At 46.7% G+C, this 23800-nt stretch overlaps 1 protein-coding gene across 2 annotated transcripts in view; it reads right to left on the minus strand.

Moving 5' to 3' along the window:
• Fbxo42 (F-box protein 42) overlaps nt 1-23800 on the minus strand; it is a 224233-nt gene that overhangs the window by 24334 nt on the left and 176099 nt on the right. The window contains exon 1 of one of the 2 annotated variants that reach the window (XM_067083920.1): nt 11153-11413. The exons of the other annotated variant lie outside the window; for it this stretch is intronic. Within the exon in view, the coding sequence (XP_066940021.1) occupies nt 11153-11242 (90 nt within the window). The 5' untranslated portion in view covers nt 11243-11413. Of the gene's footprint in view, nt 1-11152; nt 11414-23800 lie in introns of those variants that run through there. 2 annotated transcript variants of the gene reach the window in all.

Below are 23800 nucleotides of genomic sequence, written 5' to 3' on the forward strand. Positions count from 1 at the left end.
CTGGAAGCACACTGCCTGAGGAGAAAGGGAACTACAGTAAACCCCCCGTATTCGCTGTGGTTGTGTACCAACTGCCCCCCCTGCCAAATAGCTAAAATCCATGAATACTTAAAACCCCTCTATAAACACTCAGAACTGCCTATTTTTATAGTTCAAATACACAAAAAAACTCTAAAAATGCTTATCATAAAAAGTGCATTTAGTCATGAAAATATGAAAATACAGTAATCAGTGAATATTTCTCTGCGAAAAATACCGCAAATGGGCGAATTTTCCATGAATAAGGTGTATATATGTTCCATAGAGAAATCCGCGAATAGATGAGTTCGCGAATCGTGAGAACGCGAATACGGGTGGTTTACTGTACAGAGTTGTCCATGCCCTCCGCACCACCAATGATGAATGCAAGACAGAATGAGGAGGAAAATGATAGAAAGCTCATACTTTTGCACTCTGCACGAGAAACTAGCACTGTCTTACGAGGCATCAGTCATTGATGAGAATGCCAGAGAGAGGAAGGAGACTGTGGAAAACAAATGCATTCACACCCCATTCACAGCTATTCATATGAAACTCCTTGACACCCGACAAATAACATGAAGACGAACGGCATAGCCAGACCACCTGGGAGACCAACAAGAACAACTCAATCATCTGTTGTCAAGAGAATACCTAATGTCAACAAGCACCTGATGTCAGGTGAGCAGCTGGCATCAAGAGAACACCTCTGAGAAAACACTGAATCCTCTTGCAAAGGAGGACTACAGGAAGGTCCTGGATAGAGATCGCTAGGAGCACATGGCTTCTCTCAAGGCCTAGGGGATACAGAATCAGATATCAAGTGAGTGCACTTATTATTACCTAGCATATCTACCTCCTGCCTTACGCAAACTTCACTTGATCTTGCCGTGCGCATCTTTGGTGATCAAGTGCCAACCTGTACATGACAAATGCCAGGTTGGCTAGAGGAAGATGACAATGGGCACAAACAGCTTCCACTTCCGAACATACTCTGCTTTCCTGTACTTCCAACAGTAGGAGGAGTGTCAGAGAGCATGGCTAAGGTATGGCTAACAGGGAGGGAAGGCACTGGCAGTTCCACTGCCGCAAAGGGGAAACCAAAAAACGATGACAAAATTGGGCCGGTAAAGCAGCAATTGTCGAGGAGGTTACCTCCATAAACTTTTCAAACATAGCCCTAAGACTAGCTATATTGGCTTCTAATTTGCCAAACCTCATATCCTGAACAATATGGGGACTTTTAAGAGAAGAAAATTTTGAATGAGAAATGTTACTGTGAAAACAGGGAGAGCAAGAAGAACTGCTATCTGACAGGTCGAGAAAAGATGGGAAACTCTTACTCCTATCCTCACTTCCTGCCCTAGTGTTAGAAGAATCTTTTTTCTGTCTTTTCCTATTCTTATCTGCTTATACTTTAAATAAACATTTATTACTTCATCTGACCAACCAACACACTGATCACAGCGATCGTTAAAAGAATAATCCTTGTTCCTACATTTGACACATACGTTATCGTAAACTGAAGAGTGAAGCCAGGTATTACACCCTCTTACCATACAGACTTGAAACAACTTGTCTTTATCCTCTATGGATGACATCCTACATACTGACAAAAAACCAACAAAAGCCAAACCAAATCCAGTAAATGATCTAATTATCGAAACACAGTAAACACAACTCTCCAATGTGTCCTCACAAGCTGATGACAGAAAAAACTGATTGGAAAACTGTGGACACTCAAACCACCTGTAAGGGTTATGTCAATAGACAGTTCAAACTAAACAATCCTATTAATTTTTTAGCTTTTACACTCCATCGCCCTCCCACCTGACATGGGAAATGCAGCTATCATAATAAAGAGGTAAGATTCTTTTCAAAAATGATATTTTAATGATAAAATAAAGTTTGTTCATACTTACCTGGCAGATATATATATATAGCTGTATTCTCTGATACTCCGACAGAATTTCAAAACTTACGACACACGCAGTGGGAGATCAGGTGGTTAGTACCCATTCCCACCGCTGGGAGGTGGGTATCAGGAACCATTCCCATTTTCTATTCAGATTTTCTAGTGCCACTGTCTCCTGAGGGGAGGTGGGCGGGCACTATGAATATATATATCTGCCAGGTAAGTATGAACAAACTTTATCATTAAAATATCATTTTGTTCATGAGACTTACCTGTCAGATATATATATAGCTGAATACCACCATTGGAGGTGGGTACAGACAGAATAGGATTTAGGAAACATAATACATGTAGGTGATTGACACCTTGGTTCCTTACCTGTTAGCATAGCTGACTTCGTGATTACTGTCACCCAAGTCCGCTTCTGCTTTACTAGAGTCTCCAGCAAGGTAGTGACCTGTATAGCTGGTGAGTTCTAGATGATCTGTCAACGGGGGCATGACCACGATGTGACTAGACCATATTGACCATACAATGAGGGCAAACGAAGAAAAAACAACCACCTGACCAAGTCTAACTAAGTTAGGATAGCAAAACTAAAGCTAAAGAGTGGGAAGTCTGCCTCTGGCAGTCGACCCAACAACCATAAAAAAACACTTCCTAACCATTTTCTATAGGATAGGATGTGTCACTCCCCTGCCCCAGGATTGTATCTGTGGAAGCGTATGGTCCTAGCGAGAAGCAGTTCTCATATGTCGTCTTCACATCTCTCAGGTAGTGTGAAGCGAACACAGAGTTACTTCGCCAAAATGTGGCACCCAGAATGTTACTGAGTGTCATATTCTTCTGAAAAGCCACTGAAGTTGCAACCTCCCTCACCTCGTGAGCATTGACTTTCAGAAGTTTAAAATCAGTGTCTTGACAGCATAAATGGGCTTCTTTAATCGTGTTCCTCAGGAAGAATGCCAGTGCATTCTTCGACATAGGAAAGTCCGGTCTCTTCACTGAACACCATAGATTGTCTGAGGGGCCTCGACTTTCCTTCATTTTGTCCAAGTAGACCTTGAGAGCCCTGACAGGGCATAGGACTCTCTCTGGCTCTTGACCCAGAATCTCAGCCATTCCCTTAATTTCGAAGCTCTTGGGCCAAGGGTTAGACGGGTTCTCGTTTTTTGCTAAAAAGGTAGGACTTAAAGTACAAACTGCATTATGTCCTTTAAAGCCTATATGTTTACTGAAGGCTTGAAGTTCGCTAACCCTCTTCGCAGTTGCTAGAGCGGTTAGAAAAATAGTCTTTCTGGTAATGTTCCTCAATGTTGCAGAACGAAGAGGCTCGAAAGGACTAGACATCAGGAACCGTAACACCACATCTAAATTCCAAGAAGGAGTCCTTTGCTGAGGCACCTTCGTGGTTTCGAATGATTTAAATAGATCATGAAGGTCTTTGTTGTTAGTCAGGTCCAGGTTTCTATGCCTAAAAACAGCTGATAGCATACTCCTATATCCCTTGATAGTCGGGACCGCTAGTTTGACTTCACTCCTCAGAAACAAGAGGAAGTCGGCTATCTGACTCACAGAGGTCGTGGTAGAGGAAATGCCCTTCTTTCTACACCATCTCCTGAACACGGTCCACTTCGATTGGTACAAATTACTGGAAGAGAATCTTCTGGCTCTGGCAATAGCTCTCGCCACTGATCTAGAAAAACCTCTCGCTCTGGCCAGCTTCTTGATAGTCTGAATGCAGTCAGACTCAGAGCGGGGAGGTTTTTGTGGTACCTCTCGAAGTGGGGCTGTCTGAGTAGATCGACTCTCATGGGCAGTGTTCTCGGAAAGTCCACTAGGAAGGACATGACCTCTGTGAACCACTCCCTCGAAGGCCAAAACGGGGCGATCAACGTCATCCTCGTCCTTTCCGACAGCGCAAACTTCCTGATGACTTCTCCGAGGATTTTGAGCGGGGAAAGGCATAAGCGTCCATCCCCGTCCAATCCCAGGAAGAGCATCTACTGAGATCGCTCCTGGATCGAGTACAGGGGAGCAGTAAAGAGGAAGCCTCTTCGTCTTGGAAGTTGCAAAGATCCACCAAGGGACGTCCCCATAGCCTCCACAGTCCCTGACAAACCTCTTGGTGCAGGGTCCACTCGGTCGGTAGCAGTTGTTGTTGCCGACTTAGAAGATCCGCACGGACGTTCTCCACACCTGCAATTGAACCTCGTGAGGATCGTAATATTCGGGCCTGTGCCCACAGCAGGATGTCCTTTGCTAAAGCGAACAGGGACCGAGAGTGAGTTCCTTCCTGTTTCTTTAGGTATGCCAGGGCCGTGGTGTTGTCGAGTTGATCTGGACTACTCGGTTTGTGACTCGTCCCTCGAAGAAAAGTAGGGCCAACTGAATCGCCCCCAATTCTTTGAGATTTATGTGCCAGGACACCTGTTCCCCTCTCCAGGTGCCCTACACTTCTTCCCCCCCTAGTGTTGCTCCCCATCTCGATGTGGACGCGTCGGAAAACAACACTAGGTCGGGGTTCTGAAGTTTGAGAGAAACGCCTTCTGCCAACTTTGATGGATCGAGCCACCACCTTAGGTGATCCTTCACCTTTGGCGAGATCTTCAGAGAAACTTCCAGATCCTCCTTGTCCTGCCAGTTCTCTGCAAGGAAGAATTGAAGCAGTCTGAGATGCAGTCTCCCCAGGGAAACAAACTTCTCCAGCGATGAAATGGTCCCCAGCAGACTCATCCATTCCCTCACCGAGCATGTTTCTTTCCGCAGGAAGGCTGAAACTTTGTCTAAGCACTGCTGCTGTCTTTCTTGTGACGGAAAAGCTCGAAAAGCCACTGAATCCATCTGAATCCCCAGTTAACGATGGACTGAATCGGGGTCAGATGGGACTTTTCGAAATTCACCAGAAGTCCTAGGGACTTCGTCAAACCCAACGTCGTGTGAAGGTCCTCCAGACACCTCGACATTGACGAGGCTCGAATGAGCCAATCGTCCAAATAAAGTGAGACTCTTATCCCTGCAAGGTGAAGCCATCTCGCCACATTCCTCATTAACACCGTGAAGACCATAGGGGCTGTGCTTAGCCCGAAGCAGAGCCCTGAACTGATATACCTGTCCCCCAGGACAAATCTCAGGTACTTCCTTGATAGAGGATGTATAGGGACGTGAAAGTAGGCGTCCTGGAGATCGAGAGAAACCATCCAGTCGCCTGGTCTTAAGGCTCCTATAACCGACTGGGACGTCTCCATTTTGAACTTTTCTTTCAGAACGAAATGGTTCAACCTGCTGACGTCCAGGACTGGTCTCCATCATCCTGACTGCTTCGGGACCAGGAACAACCTGTTGTAAAAGCCCGGGGATTGTAAATCTGAGACCTGTTCCACAGCTCTCTTCTCGAGCATTTGCTCGAGCAGGTCAAAATAGAATCTGCTGCTTCTCCTGCTGATAGGATGGCGACAGATCCTTGGGCTTCGTGCACAATGGAGGTAAGACGAGAATGGGATCTTGTATCCCTTTTCGATGACTTGAGGGACCAGTTGTCCGTCCTCTCTCTCTCCAGGCTCTTGCAAAGGAAAGAAGCCTGGCTCCAACCGGTGTCTGGAGGTCCACAGAGTCACTTCTTGCCCCTAGGTTTTGAAGGGGCTCTACCTCTGGAGAGACCTCTTCCTCGAGAGGACGATCTTGAAGAAGCTCTTCCACAAAAGGGCTTCTGTATCTTGGAAGCCTGCCCAAGGGAAGAAGTTGAAGGGCTGCTGGACGTCTAGAAGACTGGGCCAAGAGGTCTTGAGTAGCCTTCTCTTGCAAAGTGGCGGCAGTATCCTTGTCTAAGGACTGGGAAAAGATGGCTAGACATCGGAGGCGAACAGCAACTCTGCCCTCTGAGAAGGAGGACCGACCGCAGTGAAGTTACAGTATATGGCTCTCTTCTTTAAAAGCCCCGTACAGAAGTGGGCAGCCAGCTCTTGGAGCCATCCCTGACCGCCTTGTCCATGCAAGCTGGGGACACTGAACAATTCTCCCAGACTAATGGAGTCAGGGCTATGAGCCTGCAAGTCCAGGACTCCCAGGCACCAGTCCAGAAAGTTGAAAACTTCCAATGTTCTGAAGAGACCTTTCAGATGGTGATCAGTCTCAGACAACGTCCAGGACACCTTCGCTGACGAAAGGAGAGACCGTCTAGGAGCATCCACAAGGCTGGCGAAGTCCCCTTAGGAAGAGGAAGGAACTCTCCAACCAACATCCTCTCCCGTCTCATACCAAATCCCCGCTTTCCCACTCAATCTTGACGGAGGCAGGGCAAAAGAAGTCTTGCACTGGGCCTTCCTGGAGTCATCCACTCCTGAACCTTCTTAAAGGCCCTCTTCGTAGAGAGAGACGTGGCCATTTTCACAAAACCTGAAGTCTTTTGCGATTTTGACAAGGTTAACTGTGAAGGAGGAGGGCGAGGAGCAGAGGGTTGAAACTTGTCCCCAAACAAGTCCTTCAGCAAACGTGTCAAGACCTGGTAATCGGAAGAAGCTTATGAAGTCGAGGACTGTTCCTCAACTGCAGGTTCCGATGCACTTGACAGCTCTCCTTCTTCAATGGGAGCAACCGAAGAGACTGGAGAAACTCGGGAGGTCTAAGCCCTTGCAGACCAACTTCCTTAAATGGGACTTCTGCTTGGAAGAAGTCCAGAGGGCGTCGCAAAAAATCTCGGCAAGAAGCGTCTTGTGGCGTCCCGATGAGGTCGAGCAGCAAGGGGCGTCTTGCCGAGCAGCATGAGGAGCGTCATGCTTAGCAGCATGAGAAGCGTCATGGCGAGAAAAAGTGGAGCGTCATAACGAGGGGCGTCAAGCCTAGCAGCATGGAGAGCGTCAGAAAGAGGGAATTGGTGATCCCTGCTGAGACCAGTAAAGCGCTGAGCCAAAGGACTTCTAGAGGCGGCGAAGCATGAGAAGAAGACGAAGCGCGGAGAAGGAGAAGGGGACGGTTTGGACCTCTTGATCGGCAGTCGGGAATCCTTCCGGCGACGACACGTATCAGTCTCCTTCTGGGCCATTAACAGAAGCCAACTGCCTCTGCATGTCTAGCAGAAGCTTTCAGTAGGAGAAGTCTCCTCCTCAGAAGAAGGGCTGATTCTGTGAGAAGAGAGAGAGGCGAGGGGCGCCTTCTTCCTTCTCACAGGGAAGCAACAGCTCTCTTCCTGGAGCGACCGGGGCGCTCAAAAAGCGTCATCGTCCGATGGCGTCCTGGTCCTCTTCTGCGGCAGGAGGCGTCAAAACTCTCCGGAGAAGAGCGAAGAGCGTCACGAGAAAAGGGGCGTGTGGCGTCCCCCTTCTTTGAAGCTTCTCTTCAAAAGGCGAGAGTCCTTCCGAGAGTTCCACCCTGATGTGGGGAGGAAGATTCGGGGGGCGAAGCAATCCTTAAGGATTCGTGCCTGTGCATGATCTTGGCAGCCTGGGAAGCGTCAACAGGACCTGCGAAGGGCGCCAGATCGGTGGGGTCGCGTAACCCTCTTGCGGCTTTCGACTTGCCCACTCCCTGAGTCCTGGGAGTCGGCAGAGGTCCAGGCCTAGAGGCATTATACACGGCCGATCTGACGCCCCCTCCACAACACTAGGGGACAGACACTATCACTGCACTTCATAGCACTTTGAAGAGCGAGCATTTTAGCTTCCAGGTTACGAATGGAAGACATAATAACAGACAGGGCATCTCCTTCCGCAGACACAACCTCGGGGCCCGGGGGCAACACCACAGGGTTTGGAAAAGCTACGTCTACGGGAGGGTTAGCAGGAGAAAAAACACTACCCTGACTCCTACTCACTGAAACACTTCTGGAGGAAGACCTCCTGATCCTATCCCGCTCTAACTTTCGCACATAGGAATCATAAGTCCTCCAACTAGCATCAGGCAAAGACTCACACTCCTTGCATCGATCATTAAATAAACAAACATGCCCCCTACACCTCGAGCATACAGTGTGAGGATCTACCGAAATTTTTGGTAGCCTCACCTTACAGTCTTGCACACAGCAAACTCTATAACTAGAAGAACTAGATTCAGACATCTTAATCCAAGCAAAAAACAAAGCCAAATCCAAAACAGTCCACAATTGCGTATGCCTAGCCACAAGTCCAAGTCAAAAAACCAAAAGTCAAACAAATACTTAAGTGACAACCAAGTTTACGAAATCCAAAGACGGAGGTACTGAAAACAGGTGTTGACAGTACCGGCGACTGAGAAAATCTGAATAGAAAATGGGAATGGTTCCTGATACCCGCCTCCCAGCGGCGGGAATGGGTACTAACCACCTGATCTCCCACTGCGTGTGTCGTAAGTTTTGAAATTCTGTCAGACTATCAGAGAATACAGCTATATATATATCTGACAGGTAAGTCTCATGAACAAAATTAAATATTAACTTAGATCTTGAAAATATTTTGGGAAACTACACACCTCAGGTTAACTACCAATCAAACTTCATGAAAATCAGAAGTATTATCTAGGTTGACTTTAAACTTTTGAGACTTATATTATGACCTCAAAAATAGGTTAAAATAAATATAAAATATTTGGATAAAATAATCACCAATCTGCAAGGTACCTGCCAAGATTCATCATAATCAGAAAACAAAAAAGACAGAAAGTTACTAAGAATAGCACCAATATATCAAATTTTTATGAAAATTTGTATTTCCTACATGGTCTAACCAGAGAATATTGATTTTATAAATGTCTGGAAATGATCACTGCAACTTGGGAATAAGATGATTAATTGATAGTAAGTAGGTGGTAAGCCAGAACTTTTCCTTTAACTGCTACTTGGGCAAAAAATTTTACTTATATTTCATCACAATGGCCTGATCTCAACAAAATGCAAGAAAGTGGGTCTCTGTCCTGGTAAAGCTGCATCTCTGAGGATGCCAGAACCAGCCAATCTTTAAAAAAATGCAGAGGGAGTATCTGATGTGAATAAGCCCAAGCTGATACCAAGGTGAACATTTACAAGAACACATGAGGAGCCATTCCAAGCCATAAGAACAGGGTTTGAACATGTAAAAAGTCCATTCAATAACAAACAGGAGATACTTTCTAGAGGCTTGAAGGGTGGGTATCCAAAAACATACATTTTCAGGATCACAGAAAGCATGTAGTTGCCCTTTCTTATGGAGCCTAACATGACGCACTCTGTCTACATCATGAAGAAGCACAAACCTGTTCACAGAAGAGAGGATATGTTGTTCACTTGACCAAACCATTCATACCAAATAATCATCAAAAGAGACATATTTGGACAAGCTTCAATGGCAGTGCTTCAAGACATCTTAATGGGACAGTGGCTGAAGAAAAAAGTGCTAAAGCTTACCGAGAGGCGAATGTGTAGTACCCAACCACTCACCTACCTACCTCCAATAATCCATTCTCTCATACGGGAATGACAGGTTTTGGGTCTTTGCCCCAAACTCATGAACAAACTTAAAAGCAAGGGATCCCAACCCTCCATGTGCTCCACTAGGTAAGAGAGTTTGTAGTTTGCCTGCTTGCTAATGCTAGCAAGAAGAGGTGTCTTGAGTGTGATATCCTTGCCCAAAGCCTCCATCAGGAGCTCATATGGTGCCTGGGTAAGACTGCAGAGAATGAGTGTTACATCCAACGCCAGGGGTTTGAGTTCAAGAATTCTCATAGCTCCCCAAGATAATAGAGACCACAATCAATGCAAACAGGTCCGTTTCCATGTTAGAATACCTGGGAAAGGGGTGAGTGAATGCCCTCTACCATAAAAACAGAGGAGCTTGCCTCAGTGAAGGTACACAATCTCTCTCATAACATCAACCAAAAAGATGGCTTAATTTAGTAGATTTCTGATGTACACTTAGCACAGTATCTACATCTGTAAAACCCTGTGAGAACTCCTTCTCTCACAGGAGATTCTAGAGATAGATGGTACCACAGCAGGTGTGGCTACCAAATCAGTAAGTTCCTGCAGACTGAGATACCACTTGGCTTGTAGCCAACGAGGAGCTATCAGAGTTATCCTAAGACTGGGTTTGATTGGCAGATGGTTGATCACTCAGAACTTCCAGTTAGCTGGGTGGTAAATCAGTTGTTAGCTGGTGTTCCACAAATCTTACATAATCTTTCACACCTGACATGCCACTACAGTCAATTTGCCACTCACAAACACTACTATGTGACCAATAAATTGTTTAAAAAATTTCAACATGCCCATTTTCAGAATACAGTAGTTGATATTTAAACTAATTTAATTCCCAGTCACCTTCATATATGGTAGCAACTAAACTTATAATTTAGAAAAGAAGTTTTGACTATAAACTCTGCTGTTTATAAGGAAAAGGAAACCAGGAAATACCACAGAGGATTGTAACAGGTCAAGGTCAAAGGAAAGGGTATCCAAAATCTGCGATTTACCTTTGAGAAATGGAAACAGGTCAACAGTGTAAGGAGATTGGGGACCCCCTTTTTGACTGACTTCGTTGGTTCACCTATAAGTTAAGTTGGGATGAATCTCTGAATTTCACATTTATGGCTTATGGTATGGCACTGGTCAGATAGGACTTGGTGTCCTAGGTCTTAGGTTAGGTATGTAATTGGCCTTGTGAAATCTCTATCCATTATAATGTGTTATGTGATTAATACTGAATGTAGATGTGAGCAATAACTTTCCTAACTACTTGGGTTATCTTCTGGTTCATGCATTGTAGATCATCTCTCTTTGTAGAATTAACTCGTTGTTTTCTACCACACTCAAATCCTGGTTGTCATCAGGCATTCTCCCATAACTTTTATATATGGGGAGATGAAGAAACACCACACTAGTAGCATGCACTAACAATGGTCAGAAATTTAGAAATGTGTAAGCTAAAACACGAGACAAGTAGTCAGAAAACTAGGCTAGGCCTATATGGTTCATGTATTGGATGTGATATTAATGCATCAAAGTATTGCCAATTCGACTAAGATGTCATCAAACTGTTGGATGTCATAAATAGGCTAGAGTTACAGTAAACAAATACATTAGCCTACGCTACTTGAAGTTGGGCTAAGTGACAAGCTGAAGGCTGCTCCTCAAAAATTTCAGTAGCCTAACTTAAGGTCGTGCTACTGCACGACGGGCAGGCCTGGATGGATGAGCTTACAGTGTGTTTAGGTGGAGTCAGCCTAGCATTGGGATATGGGTGGAAAAAGCTAAAGAAAACCTTCAAAATCTCTCACCTGTCTACAGGATCTTAAATCATTATACGGTGACACTAGACACAAAATATATTCTAAAATCTCTTCCGGAATATCTTCAATGCTCGCCATGATTCAAAATGGCAAAAAATGCAAAGTAGCTCTTCATTCCCAACAATAATAAAGTGTAAAATAATAACCCAAGTGGAACCTGGGCCTCGGCCTTTTGTTTACTTCTTCTTCCTCTTCCCTTTTTGTTTTGTAAGTCAGGACTGTCTAGTGCTAGTCTATTGACGTCACTGTGACGTCATAGTAACCATAGCAACTGAGGCTGAAAATCTATGCTTTCCCACTTTTTATCTATTGTTCTAATTACTTTATAGTTAAATAAATAACACACAATAGTCCTGTTCATTAAATGCGAACACGAAATGGCAAGTTGTATCAGAACGATTCTTGCATAGGTTTCCAGTTCATCACCAACCTGTTAACAATTACAACCTCCATGTACTACATCATGCTGAAAATCACTTTACTATTTGTTAGACTCATTTGCAATTTTAGTTTTCACATTTTAGACGATACACAACCACCACTTATTCTTAGAATTAATTTAATTCAACATACGTCTGAGAAGTCTTTAATTTTCTAAAGACAAGACAACTTTGAGAACCTCGGGTGAAAAATTGTAATGACATATGTATTCTCTAAGAACAGCAAAAAAAGGAATAGAAGACTCAGTCTGATTGTTAATTAATGGCAAGTAACTTTGCACAGTACGAAATACTAAACAGAAAAACAGGACTAGATAGGAAAACTACTTAAATCTTAAAGCGAAGACATATTTGCTTAAGCTTGTATCTTGCACTACATAGGTTATCGTCGTTGAATGTGTAGTATACAGATCTTTATCGTTTTTTTATGAAAAGTTGGTGCTTTTAAGAAAGGCCTGATGTAACAGATAACCTCATGTCCCTAACTAGACAGAACCTGAAAGAAATTAGAAAGGGAAAGGGAAGGAAAAGGAGCAGAGCCTAAACCCAAAAGAAAACTATGAAGGAAGAGAATCCCATAGTATGGAGATATAAGGAAAGAAATAACCATCGAACTCTGGAATTAGAGAAGTGCAGAGTGGGAAATGGTGCTTTGGCACTTCCTTTGCTGAACTGGTTAAACTACAAATTTACCAAGGCACGTATAACCAAATGGTCCAGTCACCTGAACCCAGTTCAATTTCTCAAATAATAACATGAAAAATCAATACTGCATTTGGTGGACGGATATATGTATTTAATTGTGATCATCAACACTATATTATCATGGCCATTCTCCTTATCGTCGCCAGCACTGGTTTTTCCAGTTAAAAGTAGTCTCTCCTGGGAGAAGGAGTTCCAGAAGGAGAGAAAGTTTTGTTTGTATTCATTCTGATACAGCTAATATGATTGCAAATCCTTCATCCCAACCCACTTTATTTCTCCAAAAGAGAAACAACCATCCCAACCCTGCCAGGTACTTCTTTTATCTGAGAAGACTTGACATAAAGTAAAGTCCACACACACACACATGGTTCTGGTGGACAAACAAATGGCTATTTTACCTTGTTTCATAAAATGTATAAATAATAATAATAATAATAATAATAATAATAATAATAATAATAATAATAATAATAATAATAATAATAATAATAATAATATACTTGTGCTGATGTTATTGTAGTCTGACTAGGTTTAAATTATTGCAGTACGCTCAGAAGCCAAATAAAAATAAAAATTCAAATTGACGAGTTGTAGTTGGGCGACGATAAAATATTTCTATATTGGTTGTAAACAAAAGTATTCCCCACGAATAAAGAATTTGAGGTACATAAATCACTTCAGCATCATGCAAAATTGAAAAACTGACATAAAGTTTAATGCTACTTAAGCTAACTACTGCGCAATAAAATGCAATGAAAAAATTCAATATTTTGCTAACTCCCCATCAAGAACTGGTTTAGTGATATGTGACTTCGATCTTCTTTTTCTTTGTCTTCAGCCTTTACCCATCTCTATATGGGGTCGCTGTTCCGAGTAAGCATTCTCCATCTTCTTCTATCTTGCGTATCCTGTTCTCTTAACCTTTTTTTCCGGCATGTCATTTGCTACGTTGTCTTTCTGTCAGAATCTTGGCCTTCCCCTCTTCCTCCTCCCAACCACCTCCATGTCCATGACCCTTCTACACATGATCCTCCTCTCTCCGCATGACATGACCAAACCACTGCAATCTTCTTTGCTGAATCTTCTTTGACACTTCTGCCACTTTGATCGTTTCTGATCCTATCCTTTCTCGCGACTCCACACATCCATCTCAAAATCCTCATCTCTGCCACTTCTAACTTCCTTTCTTGAGCCTTCTTTATTGACCATGTCTCAGCACCATACACCATCGCTGGTCTAACTACACTTTTATAAAACCTTCCTTTTACTCTTGCGCTAATCCTCTTGTCGCACATTATTCCCGATGATCTCCTCCAATTCATCCAAGCACACAAGCACACTGTATCCTGTGGTTTATTTCTGAGTCCATGCCAACATAATCCATCACACAGGACCCAAGGTACTTGAAAGTGGTAACCCTCTTGATGTCGTTTAAGCCTGATTTAACTGCACCCTGATTTCCTTCCCCTCCCATCCACAGATACTCTGTCTTAGCTCTGCTTATCCTTAAACCTCGATCTTCAAGTGCTTGTCTCCACAACTTTAGTTTTATCTCCACCCCTTCTCTAGTCAGATCCACCAAAACAACATCATCGGCAAACATCACACTGCACGGGACTGATATACTGATATGTGACTTCGATCAGTCTGTGTAAATTTAGTTTTTATGCTAGGTATTAAATTTGGTTACATTTTGAATCAATAGCTATCAACTGCCTTTCCACCGATATGTAATTTATTGTTCTCTATGCCATCTAATGTGGATTTAAGATATTACCCTCATTTTTTAAAAAAGAATTTGCTTTATTAATTAAACTAGTATTTTAATTTACCTAATTTTTTACCTCTTTATTAACATGATGAAAACACTGAGCTTAAATATTTACCTTACATAACGTACTTGATATAAATACGATGCAATAGTTAATCAATTTAAAATTTGCCAGCATTTTTGACGAGTATGAGTACACAAGTAATAATAATGAAGATAATGGTGGGATACTGAGATTGTCTTAGCACGAATTGATTTGAAAATGGTTCTGAAGTACCTTATTCATCAATTTTCGTTCACCGCCGCCAAGAAAAACTATGCAAGATTCTGTAGTTGTCCAATTTCGTTCAAAGGCAGATCTGACAATATTCCAGGAATGAAATTAGTGGAAATTGCTAGACTGTTTATTGAAACTGGTCCTTGGGCTCTTCTATACATCAATATTTTATGTTACAAACGCTTACTACTTGCAAAGAGGCAAGTCAGAACAACAATGTACACACACACACACATATATACAGAGTATGTATTATATATATACATACATACATATATATATATATATATATATATATATATATATATATATATATATATATATATATATATATATATATATATATATATATATATAGAAGCTTCTGTTTAAGTTCACAGTGACAACAACGGTGCAATCTTTACAAACCTCCTCCTCACCATAATTATTATAGCTAAAATCATCGATTCCCCAGATTCTAGCATAGTTATCACGTTTTTGTCTTAATTTATAATTATGTTGTAGCGCCCACACGTGGACCCTACACACACCTACACCGCGACCACCATTATCCTATGACAAGGAACCAGTAAACAAAACACGCGGACGAAACACAACTCCTCTCGTACGACTTTTGTACATATATCTTCCTTATTACCGTTGCCACATTTTATGTATTATTACCATTGTATGTATTGCACTGCCAGTTTTCCAACTATGTATGTACAACCTTCAGTTCAATAGCATGTACCATTTTATATGTATATTTCTCTCTATGTACAAACACAAATGCTTTTAGTTAATCCCTGTTCATACCTGTCAGAGGTCAGAAGCTACATTGCGGCTCGCACGAGCCCTTGACCTGTGTGAATGTTTTGTAAATAAATTAAATTAGTAAGCTATAGACTCTGAATCTTACTCGTACCTCGCCTCATATTGGTGACCCACGAAGATGCCCAACCAAGCCAGCAGCATTGATATTAGTCTCACCAACGAGAACCTTGCCACCACCTCCAAACTCCTACCGCCTTTCATGCCCAGAGGCATGGTTCTTCAGGGCGGAACCAGTCTTCTGCACAAAGGAGATCATCTCGGCAATGCGCAGAGCAGACGCCGTCCTTGAATTCCTGCAGGATGACGTCTTCGAGAGCAAACAGCAGGATGGCTCGAGGAACTACAAGCCCCCGTCACGTATGAACTGCTGAAGGATCAGCTGAAGTCATCCTTCAGCATGCCACCTGCCCAGAGAGCCAAGAAGTTCCTCAACCATGTGGGGACACCTATAGGAGACGAATGACCGTTGCATGTGTATAAGCAACTGCGGCAGCTCATCATGCTGCCCGCCAAGGGTGACCAACCTGAGTCATCCTTAGAATTCATGAGGAAGGTACTCCTTGCAAAACTACCCTGCCAGCTGCCAGACACTAGCAGCCATGCCCAAAGAAGATTTTCTGATCATGGTTGATGAAATACACATGGCCCACAGAACAGCAGATCCCTCAAAGCCAGCAGCAGCAGCAACAGCAGCAGCAACAGCAGCAGCAGCAACAGCAGCAGCAGCAGCACCATGTTGGACCCAGCGGCAAAGAAGAGTCAGCCGTCCCTATTCACAAAAGAAGCTTCCCCAAGCAAGTGACATCAAGGGAAAGCCTAAGCAGAAAACAGAAGAACCACCAGAAGGTACATGTTTTTCCATTGGAAATTTGGAAAGAAGGTCGAAAATGTGACAAAGGCTGCCTATTTTCAAAAAGCACGCAATAGAGTCGCACATGCGACCCAACCATACTAATGTCAGCGGTGAGCAGACCAGTTGCCTCACAAGAGAAGTTGCACCTGCCCACCGCTGTCTTTCTTCCAGGTACAAAAGAAGAGTCTTCACGTGCTTCTTCCTAAGAGACAAAAGATCTGACACGGAGTTCCCAGTAGACACCGGAGCATTCAGATCATTCATCACAGCCAGCCCAAACGAACAACTTAACCCTGCTCCCCCCACCAGCCTCCACGTATCAACCGCCAGCGGAGCACCACTTACAATGTACAGAAGGCAAGAGATGAAATTAGCTTTCAACGGGAAAGAATATAACTGGACTTTCATCACAGCAGACATGACGATGGCATTGTTTGGAGCAGATTTCCTAAAAGCACACAGCCTACTAGTAAATGTAGCAGCAAAACAGCTGATCCCAAGAACAGTGCCGACATCATCTCAAAAGCCAAACAGACGTACCACAACCACATCATCAATGAGTCAACGAGAGCGACAAATATGCCCAATCGCACCAGACGCCCCACCGCCAGAGTTTCGGCAACTCCTACAAGAATAAATACAAAGATGTATTCAAGGATGACCTGAAGCATGACTTAACCAAACCAGCAAAACATAACATCCAACATCTCACAGAGACCGAAGGTCCCCCAACCCATAGGCACCACCCTACACGTTACCAAAGTCGAAGGAAACACGGCGCCCCTGTGGAGACTACCGACGGCTAAATGTCAAAACAAAACCAGACCGATACCCACTACCAAATATAGCAGACATAACCAACCAGATGAACGGAGCAAAAATCTTCACAAAAGTAGATCTGCTAAAACGGTATTTCCAAGTCCCAGTGGTGAAGGAAGATATCGAGAAGATTGCAATCATCACCCCCTTTGGCACCTACACATCCAAGTACAGCTGTTTCAGCCTCTGCAACTCAAGGGCAACATTCCAAAGACATGGATGAACTGTTCGGCGGCCTTCCATTCTGAGTGGTCTACGTCGACGATAAACTAATGTTCAGCCCCAACCTAAAACAACATCTCAAAGATGTTAATAAAGTGCTACAAAGACTCGAAGAACACAGACTCATAGTGCGGGAAGGCAAGTGCGAATGGGCAAAGAAAACAGTAGAATTTCTGGGGCACCAAGTGAGCCTGTAAGGTGTCAAAGAAACGAGCAGGTAAAAGTTACTGCTGCTTTATTACAGATCCAGGCAGTTTATATAGCGGCCGACTGACGCCGGCCCGCGAGAGACAATGGAATTGACTGTGACCTGAGGTCGAAACAATAAACAATAATATGCAGTGAACGAGTACAAATTACAATACAAAACATACAGAACTACAATATGGATACAGTCTTAATGCCTGTGAATGAAGAAACATGTGATACACAACGTGTGACAATTGTATAAATACGCATAAAGTAAAAATGATTAAAAATGCGTGACCTGGCACGTTTTAGGCGTGACTAATTGAGCTTGAAGAAAATGGGAAGTCACCAAAGAAAACATGCTCAGCGGAGACTTAATTAATGGCGCCGCCGAAACACTACGCTGGCGCCGATGTGGTGACTTTACAAATCTCCCAAGACGAGGGACGCGTCTGACTAATCCCCTGTATCTGCTGGGATGCTGAAGGGTGCCGCGGCTCCTTGAAGATAACAGAGGGTCTCCCGCCTGTGATGCTGCTGGTTGGGCGGTCCCTTCCTGGGGGCGGCCGCGCCTGCGGGGGTGAGAGCGTGCTGGAGTGCGGTTGGGCGGAAGGGGTGCTGCGTCGCTGTCGGGACTCTCCGACAGAAAGGCGGGCTTTAACCGGTCTATTGAAACCCAGTCGTCCTTGCCGGGAGTGCCAGCTGGAACGCCTTGCTGTTTCGTTCCAGCACGCGGAAGGTCCCCTGTAGGGCTTGGTTAGTGGTGGACGGACGGCGTCGACTCCACGAAGACGTGGGTGGCGGATGACAGCTGTGGTGGCATGAAGGTGGTTGCTTTGTCGATGTATGAGCGCCTGCAAGGCGAACTTGCCGCCACGTCGCTGAGCCTCTGCAGTGATGGGGAGTGGCGTTCATCCGTCACGAGCTCTCCCGGCACCGAGGGGTTCCCCAGGTTTGTTCAGCTGCAGATGGGGTGCCGTCGGCTCTGGGGGCGGTTCTCAACCCGAGGAGGACCCACGGCAGCTGATGTTTCCAGTCCTTGGCGGTGCAGCGGGCCATGAGGGATGACTTTAGGGACCTGTGGAACCGTTCGACCAGGCCATTGGCCACTGGGTTGTACGCTGTGGAGGTGTGGTGCGTGGTTCCCAGCAGTTGAGCCAGGGCAGACCACAACTCGGAGAGGAAGCGGGGCCCTGTCGGTTGTGATGTGGTCTGGGGCGCCCGGCGGCTAACCCAACTGGAGAGCAGGGCCTCGGCGCACACGCTGGTGGTGGCTTCTTGCATGGGTGTGGTTCGGGCCACCTCGCCGAACGGTCTACCACCGTCAGGAGGTATCTGGATCCGCCTGATGGGGAAGGGGCCCACGACGTCGATGTGGATGTGGCGAAGCGGCGCCCTGGCTGTGGGAACTTCGCCTACCCCCGACTGCGTGTGACGACCCACCTTACTGGTCTGGCACTGCAGGCACTGTTTGCCCAGGCCGTGGCGTCCTTTTGCACCCGTGCCAGACGAACTTTTTGAAAGCAGTTTGGCCGTGGTCCTGCCGGAGGGTGTAAGAGGCCGTGAATTATGTCGAATACCTGGCGGCGTGAGGCTGGAACCAAAGGGGGGGGCTGACCTGTGCTGATGTCACAGAGCAGGCTGGGGCCTTCAGGAGGGCGAGGGTCACGTCCGCCACTTGAGGGATGTGATGGCGGTGCGGTATGCTGGGGTTTCTGGGTCAGCGGCCTGTTCTCTGGCAAGGTCCTGGTAATCTACACCAAGCTGCACTGTGTTCAACTCGACTCTGGAGAGGCGTCTGCTACGGGATTTTTCTTGCCGGGAGGTACCTGACGGAACAGGTAAATTCGGCTATGGCTGAGAGGTGGCGCTGCTGTCTGAAGACCATGCGTCCCCTGCTTCGTGAAGGTGTGAACCAGTGGCTGATGGTCTGTGAAGATTGTGAAGGGCGTCCCCTCCAGGAGGAACTTGAAGTGCCGAACTGCGCGGTACATTGTGCAGAGTTCCCTGTCGAAGGTGCTGTAGCGGGTCTCTGCGGGATTGAACTTCTTGCTGAAGAAGGCGATGGGCTGGGGGGCGCCGTTGATGATTTGCTCCAGAACAGCACCGCAGGCGACGTTACTGGCGTCTGTCGTCAGCTGGAGGGGGGCCTTGGGATCCTGGTGTGCCAAGGCGGTTGCCTTGGCGAGGGCGGCCTTCGTCAGGGAAAAGGCCTGCTGCTGGCTGGGTCCCCAAAGACAGGGACTTCGGTTGGCCTTTTAGGACTTCCGTCAGGGGCCGTGGTGTCGCGATCCCGGGATGAACCGCCTGTAGAAGTTTACCATCCCAAGGAACTCCTGGACGGCCTTGATGGAGGTGGGTGTCGGGAACTTGGCACGGCTGCTACTTTCGATGTAAGAGGGCGGACGCCTGTCGGAGACACTTCGTGACCCAGGAATTCTGCTTTCTGGACGCCAAGGTACATTTGTCGAAACGGAGACGACAGGCCGTTCTCTTGGAGGCGCTGGAGGACTGCCCTGATGTGTCTCTGGTGTTCGCTGTGAGACCTGGAAAATATGAGAATGTCGTCGATGTAGCAGACCAGAACTTTAGGTCCCCAGGATGCTGTCCATGACTCGCTGGAAGGTGGCCCGGCGTTCCTCAGCCCAAAGGTGGAGAAGGCGAACACATAGGACCCGAAGGGCGTGATGATGGCTGTCCTTGGTATGTCCTCTGGCGCAACAGGTACCTGGAAATAAGATTTAAGAAGGTCCAATTTAGTGAATATTTTGGCCCCGTGAAAGGAGGCCGTGAGGTCCTGCATGTTGGGTAGAGAAGGTAGTGGTCGGGCTCTGTTGCAATGTTGAGCCGCCTGTAGTCGCCGCAGGGTCTCCAGGAGCCGTCCGGTTTCTGCACCATGTGGAGGGGGAGGCCCATGGACTGGAGGCTTTCCTGCAGATGCCCATCCGCTCCGTCTCCGCGAATGCTTTTTCGCCTCCTGAAGGCGCTGAGGGGGAAGCTGGAACCCGCATGTGTCGGGGCCCTTTAGTCGCTATATGGTGGTATATGCCGTGCTTGGCTGGGGCCCCGGGGACTTGGTGATGCTCGGGCTTAAATACCTCTGGGAACTCCTACAGTAGGTGTGCATACTGGTGGGGCGACGGCGCTGATGGTGGGTCTGGGTCCCGCCGTTAACGGGAGAGACCGGCGGGAGTCGGTATCGAGGAGGGCGCCTGCGCCCCACGTCGACTCAGCAGGCCAGTGCGCCAGAAAATCGGCCCCCAGGAGTGGGGTTACGTCCGCGACGATGAAGTCCCAGGAGTAACTCTGGCCAAGGATGGAGATCGACAGGAGCCTGGTGCCGTGGGAGAGGATGGGGTTCTGTTGGCGGCCGTCAGGAAAGCGGCCGGGTCTGGTGTCTGGTTGCGGTCCTCTCTGGATGCTGGGAAGACCGATTTAAAGGCCCCTGTGTCGACCAGCATCATCCTGCCGGAGACGGTGTCGCGGACGTAAAAACCTACTGTTTTTGAGGCCCTGGGTTCTTCGGCTGCCATGGCGGCCTGTCCTGCTGGGCCGCCACCCCGTTTTTGAACGGGCGAACGAGCAGGGCGGCAGGCAGTTTCAGTGGCGTCCTTTCCGAACCACTTGTGGTAGCGACAGAAGCCCCGGGACCTCCATCTGCTGTGGTTCGGTGGACGTCTGTTGGCGATGGCGTTGACGGGCTGCTGTACGTCCTCTTCAGGCTGGACGGAGCTGACCGGCTGTGTGGCCGGTTTTAGCCGCTGTGAAGCCTTGACAGAGTCTGTGAGATGTTGCGCCGTCTCTATGAGGTCCTCGATAGGCATGGTGTAGGGGTGAGCGATCTGGTTGCGTACCTCCGGGAGGAGTTGGCGAAGGTAGATTTCCCGTGCGGCTTATCTCCTGCCGCTTCTTTGTGCCACCCAAGTCTGGTAGTGACAGGAGATCTACGACCATGCTCCAAGCGTCTCTTGAATTGAGGTCGTGGCGTGGGTTTATGGCAAGGTCGATAGCCCAGGCGGCCCCGCTCGGCGATGGGCAGGAGCAAGCTTCGAGGAGGAACTTTTTGTGGTGCTGTATGTGTGGGTGTGTGTTGGGTACTCGCGAGATGAGTTTTCTGTACACGTCCTCCGGAAGGGCGTTGAGCACTGTGTCGGCCTGTAGGATTTCGTCCGTCAGGTCCGCGATTCTGAAGTGGCTCTCCACCCTGCGCAGCCACATTGATGGGTTCCCCTGCGTAAATGGCGGCAGCTTCACGGTGAGGGCGGCCGCGATTGTGTTGCCCGGCCGTCGTGTGTTCGGGGCGCTGGTGTGGAGTTTCGGGAGGGGCTCGATGCGGGGGGGCGGCGGTGTGATGGGAGGTAGGTAAACCTCCAGTCCGCAGGGTCGCGTTTAACTGCATGAAGGAGGGGATATCCGCTTCCATGCTCGCTCCTTTGACCCCTTACTGGAGTGGGGTTTTTCGCGTCAGTATGCACTTTCGTGCGCCGTGTGGTTCCGCTAGTGACGCTGAGGGGAATTGACGAGAGTCAACACGCTCAAACGCTGGTTACAGCGCCCGTATTTAGGCCGCTAAGAGCGTTTTTGGAGAAATCCTGGAGCCAAGACTAAGTCGCCGTGTCAGTCCGCTAATGGCTCCGGGATACTCCGGGGTCACCACTGTAAGGTGTCAAAGAAACGAGCAGGTAAAAGTTACTGCTGCTTTATTACAGATCCAGGAGTTTTAGGGCGGCCGACCCTCGCCACCCGCGAGAGACAATGGAACTGACTGTGACCTGAGGTCGAAACAATAAACAATAATATGCAGTGAACGAGTACAAATTACAATACAAAACATACAGAACTACAATATGGATACAGTCTTGATGCCTGTGAATGAAGAAACATGTGATACACAACATGTGACATTTGTATAAATACGCATAAAGTAAAAATGATTAAAAATGTGTGACCTGGCACGTTTTAGGCGTGACTAATTGAGCTTGAAGAAAATGGGAAGTCACCAAAGAAAACATGCTCAGCGGAGACTTAATTAATGGCGCCGCTGAAACACTACGCTGGCGCTGATGTGGTGACTTTACAAGCCCAGAAGGCATTAAACCCCTACCAGAAAAAGCAAAAGCAATATCAGACTTCCCAAAACCAACAACAGTGAAATCAGTGCAAGAATTTTCAGGCTTAATAAACTATTATCATTGCTTCATACCAAACATTGCTAACGAGCTGCATATACGAATGTCTTAAAGGAAAGAACAAGAAACTAAATTGGACAAAAAATAAAGATAAAGCATTTATTTTAACAAAAAAAAACAATAACCTCTGCAACCACATTAATTTTTCCTCTACCCCATAGGTCCCTCACACTGACAACCGATGCAAGCAACAGAATGATGGGCACTGTACTCAAGCAGGACACTGATGAAGGTCGTCATCCACTGGCCTTCTTCAGCAAGAAGATAATGGCAGCAGGACAGAAATATTCAACATTTGACAGGAAGCTCCTCGCAGTCTACAAAGCAGTCTGCCATTTCCACCACATGCTCAAGGGACGACAGTTCATGGTGCAGACGGACCATCAACCACTGGTACATGCCTTCACAATGTCAGCAGACACGTGGTCAGTGCAACAACAATGGCAGTCGTCAGCGATAGCTGAACACTCCTGCACCATCAAATACCTAAAGGGTTCAGCAAACACCGTGGTGGACGCACTGTCAAGAAACTGCGTCAACACCATCCAGATCAGGATAGCTTACTCTGAAATAGCGGAAGCGCAGAAGGACGACGTGGACCTGCAGCAACTGCGGTGGATAAACCTCACCCTCACACGGGGCAACCTGTCAATCAGCAGTGGGAAAGACAACCATTGCCGGTGCAAAGAGTACTGGACGCCCTTGCTCCTACTTGCCAGAAGGCCTAAGAATGAGAGCTTTCACTCGCCCACCCATTGGGCCAGTCAACCGCCCGAATCATCTGGTGGGGAATGAGAAAAGACATGAAAAAGTGGACGAGAGAATGCATCCTGTGCCAAATGTAAAAAATTACAAGGCACATTGAAAGTGACATAGTGGACCCCTACCCCTCCTCTGAGGGGTACAGATACCTGTTTACCATCACAGATGGGAACACCAGGTGACCAGAAGCATTACCAATACAACAGTATATGGCGGAGAGCTGTGTAAAAGCCCTCGTTGAGTGGGTCAGTAGGCACCGAGTCCCCTAGATCATCACCAGCGACAGAGGAGCCAACTTTACATCAGCCACGTGGAATGCCCTCACAGACAGTCTGGGAACAAAAATAACGCAGACGATGGCCTACGACCCCAAAGCTAACGACATCATCGAGAGGCTGCACTGATCGCTGAAAGCAGCACTCACCACCAGATGCCAAGGCGGGAACTGGAGAAAGGAGCTACCATGGGTCCTACTGGGCCTAAGAACAACACCGCACGCAGCGTTCAATGCATCTCCAGCAGACACCTTCCAAGAATAAACCAGCCTGACATCACCATCAGACACCCAAAAAGTGGTAGAAAAGATAATGGTAGTG

Source organism: Macrobrachium rosenbergii, chromosome 41 (genome assembly GCF_040412425.1).
Source record: "Macrobrachium rosenbergii isolate ZJJX-2024 chromosome 41, ASM4041242v1, whole genome shotgun sequence".
Taxonomy (NCBI): domain Eukaryota; kingdom Metazoa; phylum Arthropoda; class Malacostraca; order Decapoda; family Palaemonidae; genus Macrobrachium; species Macrobrachium rosenbergii.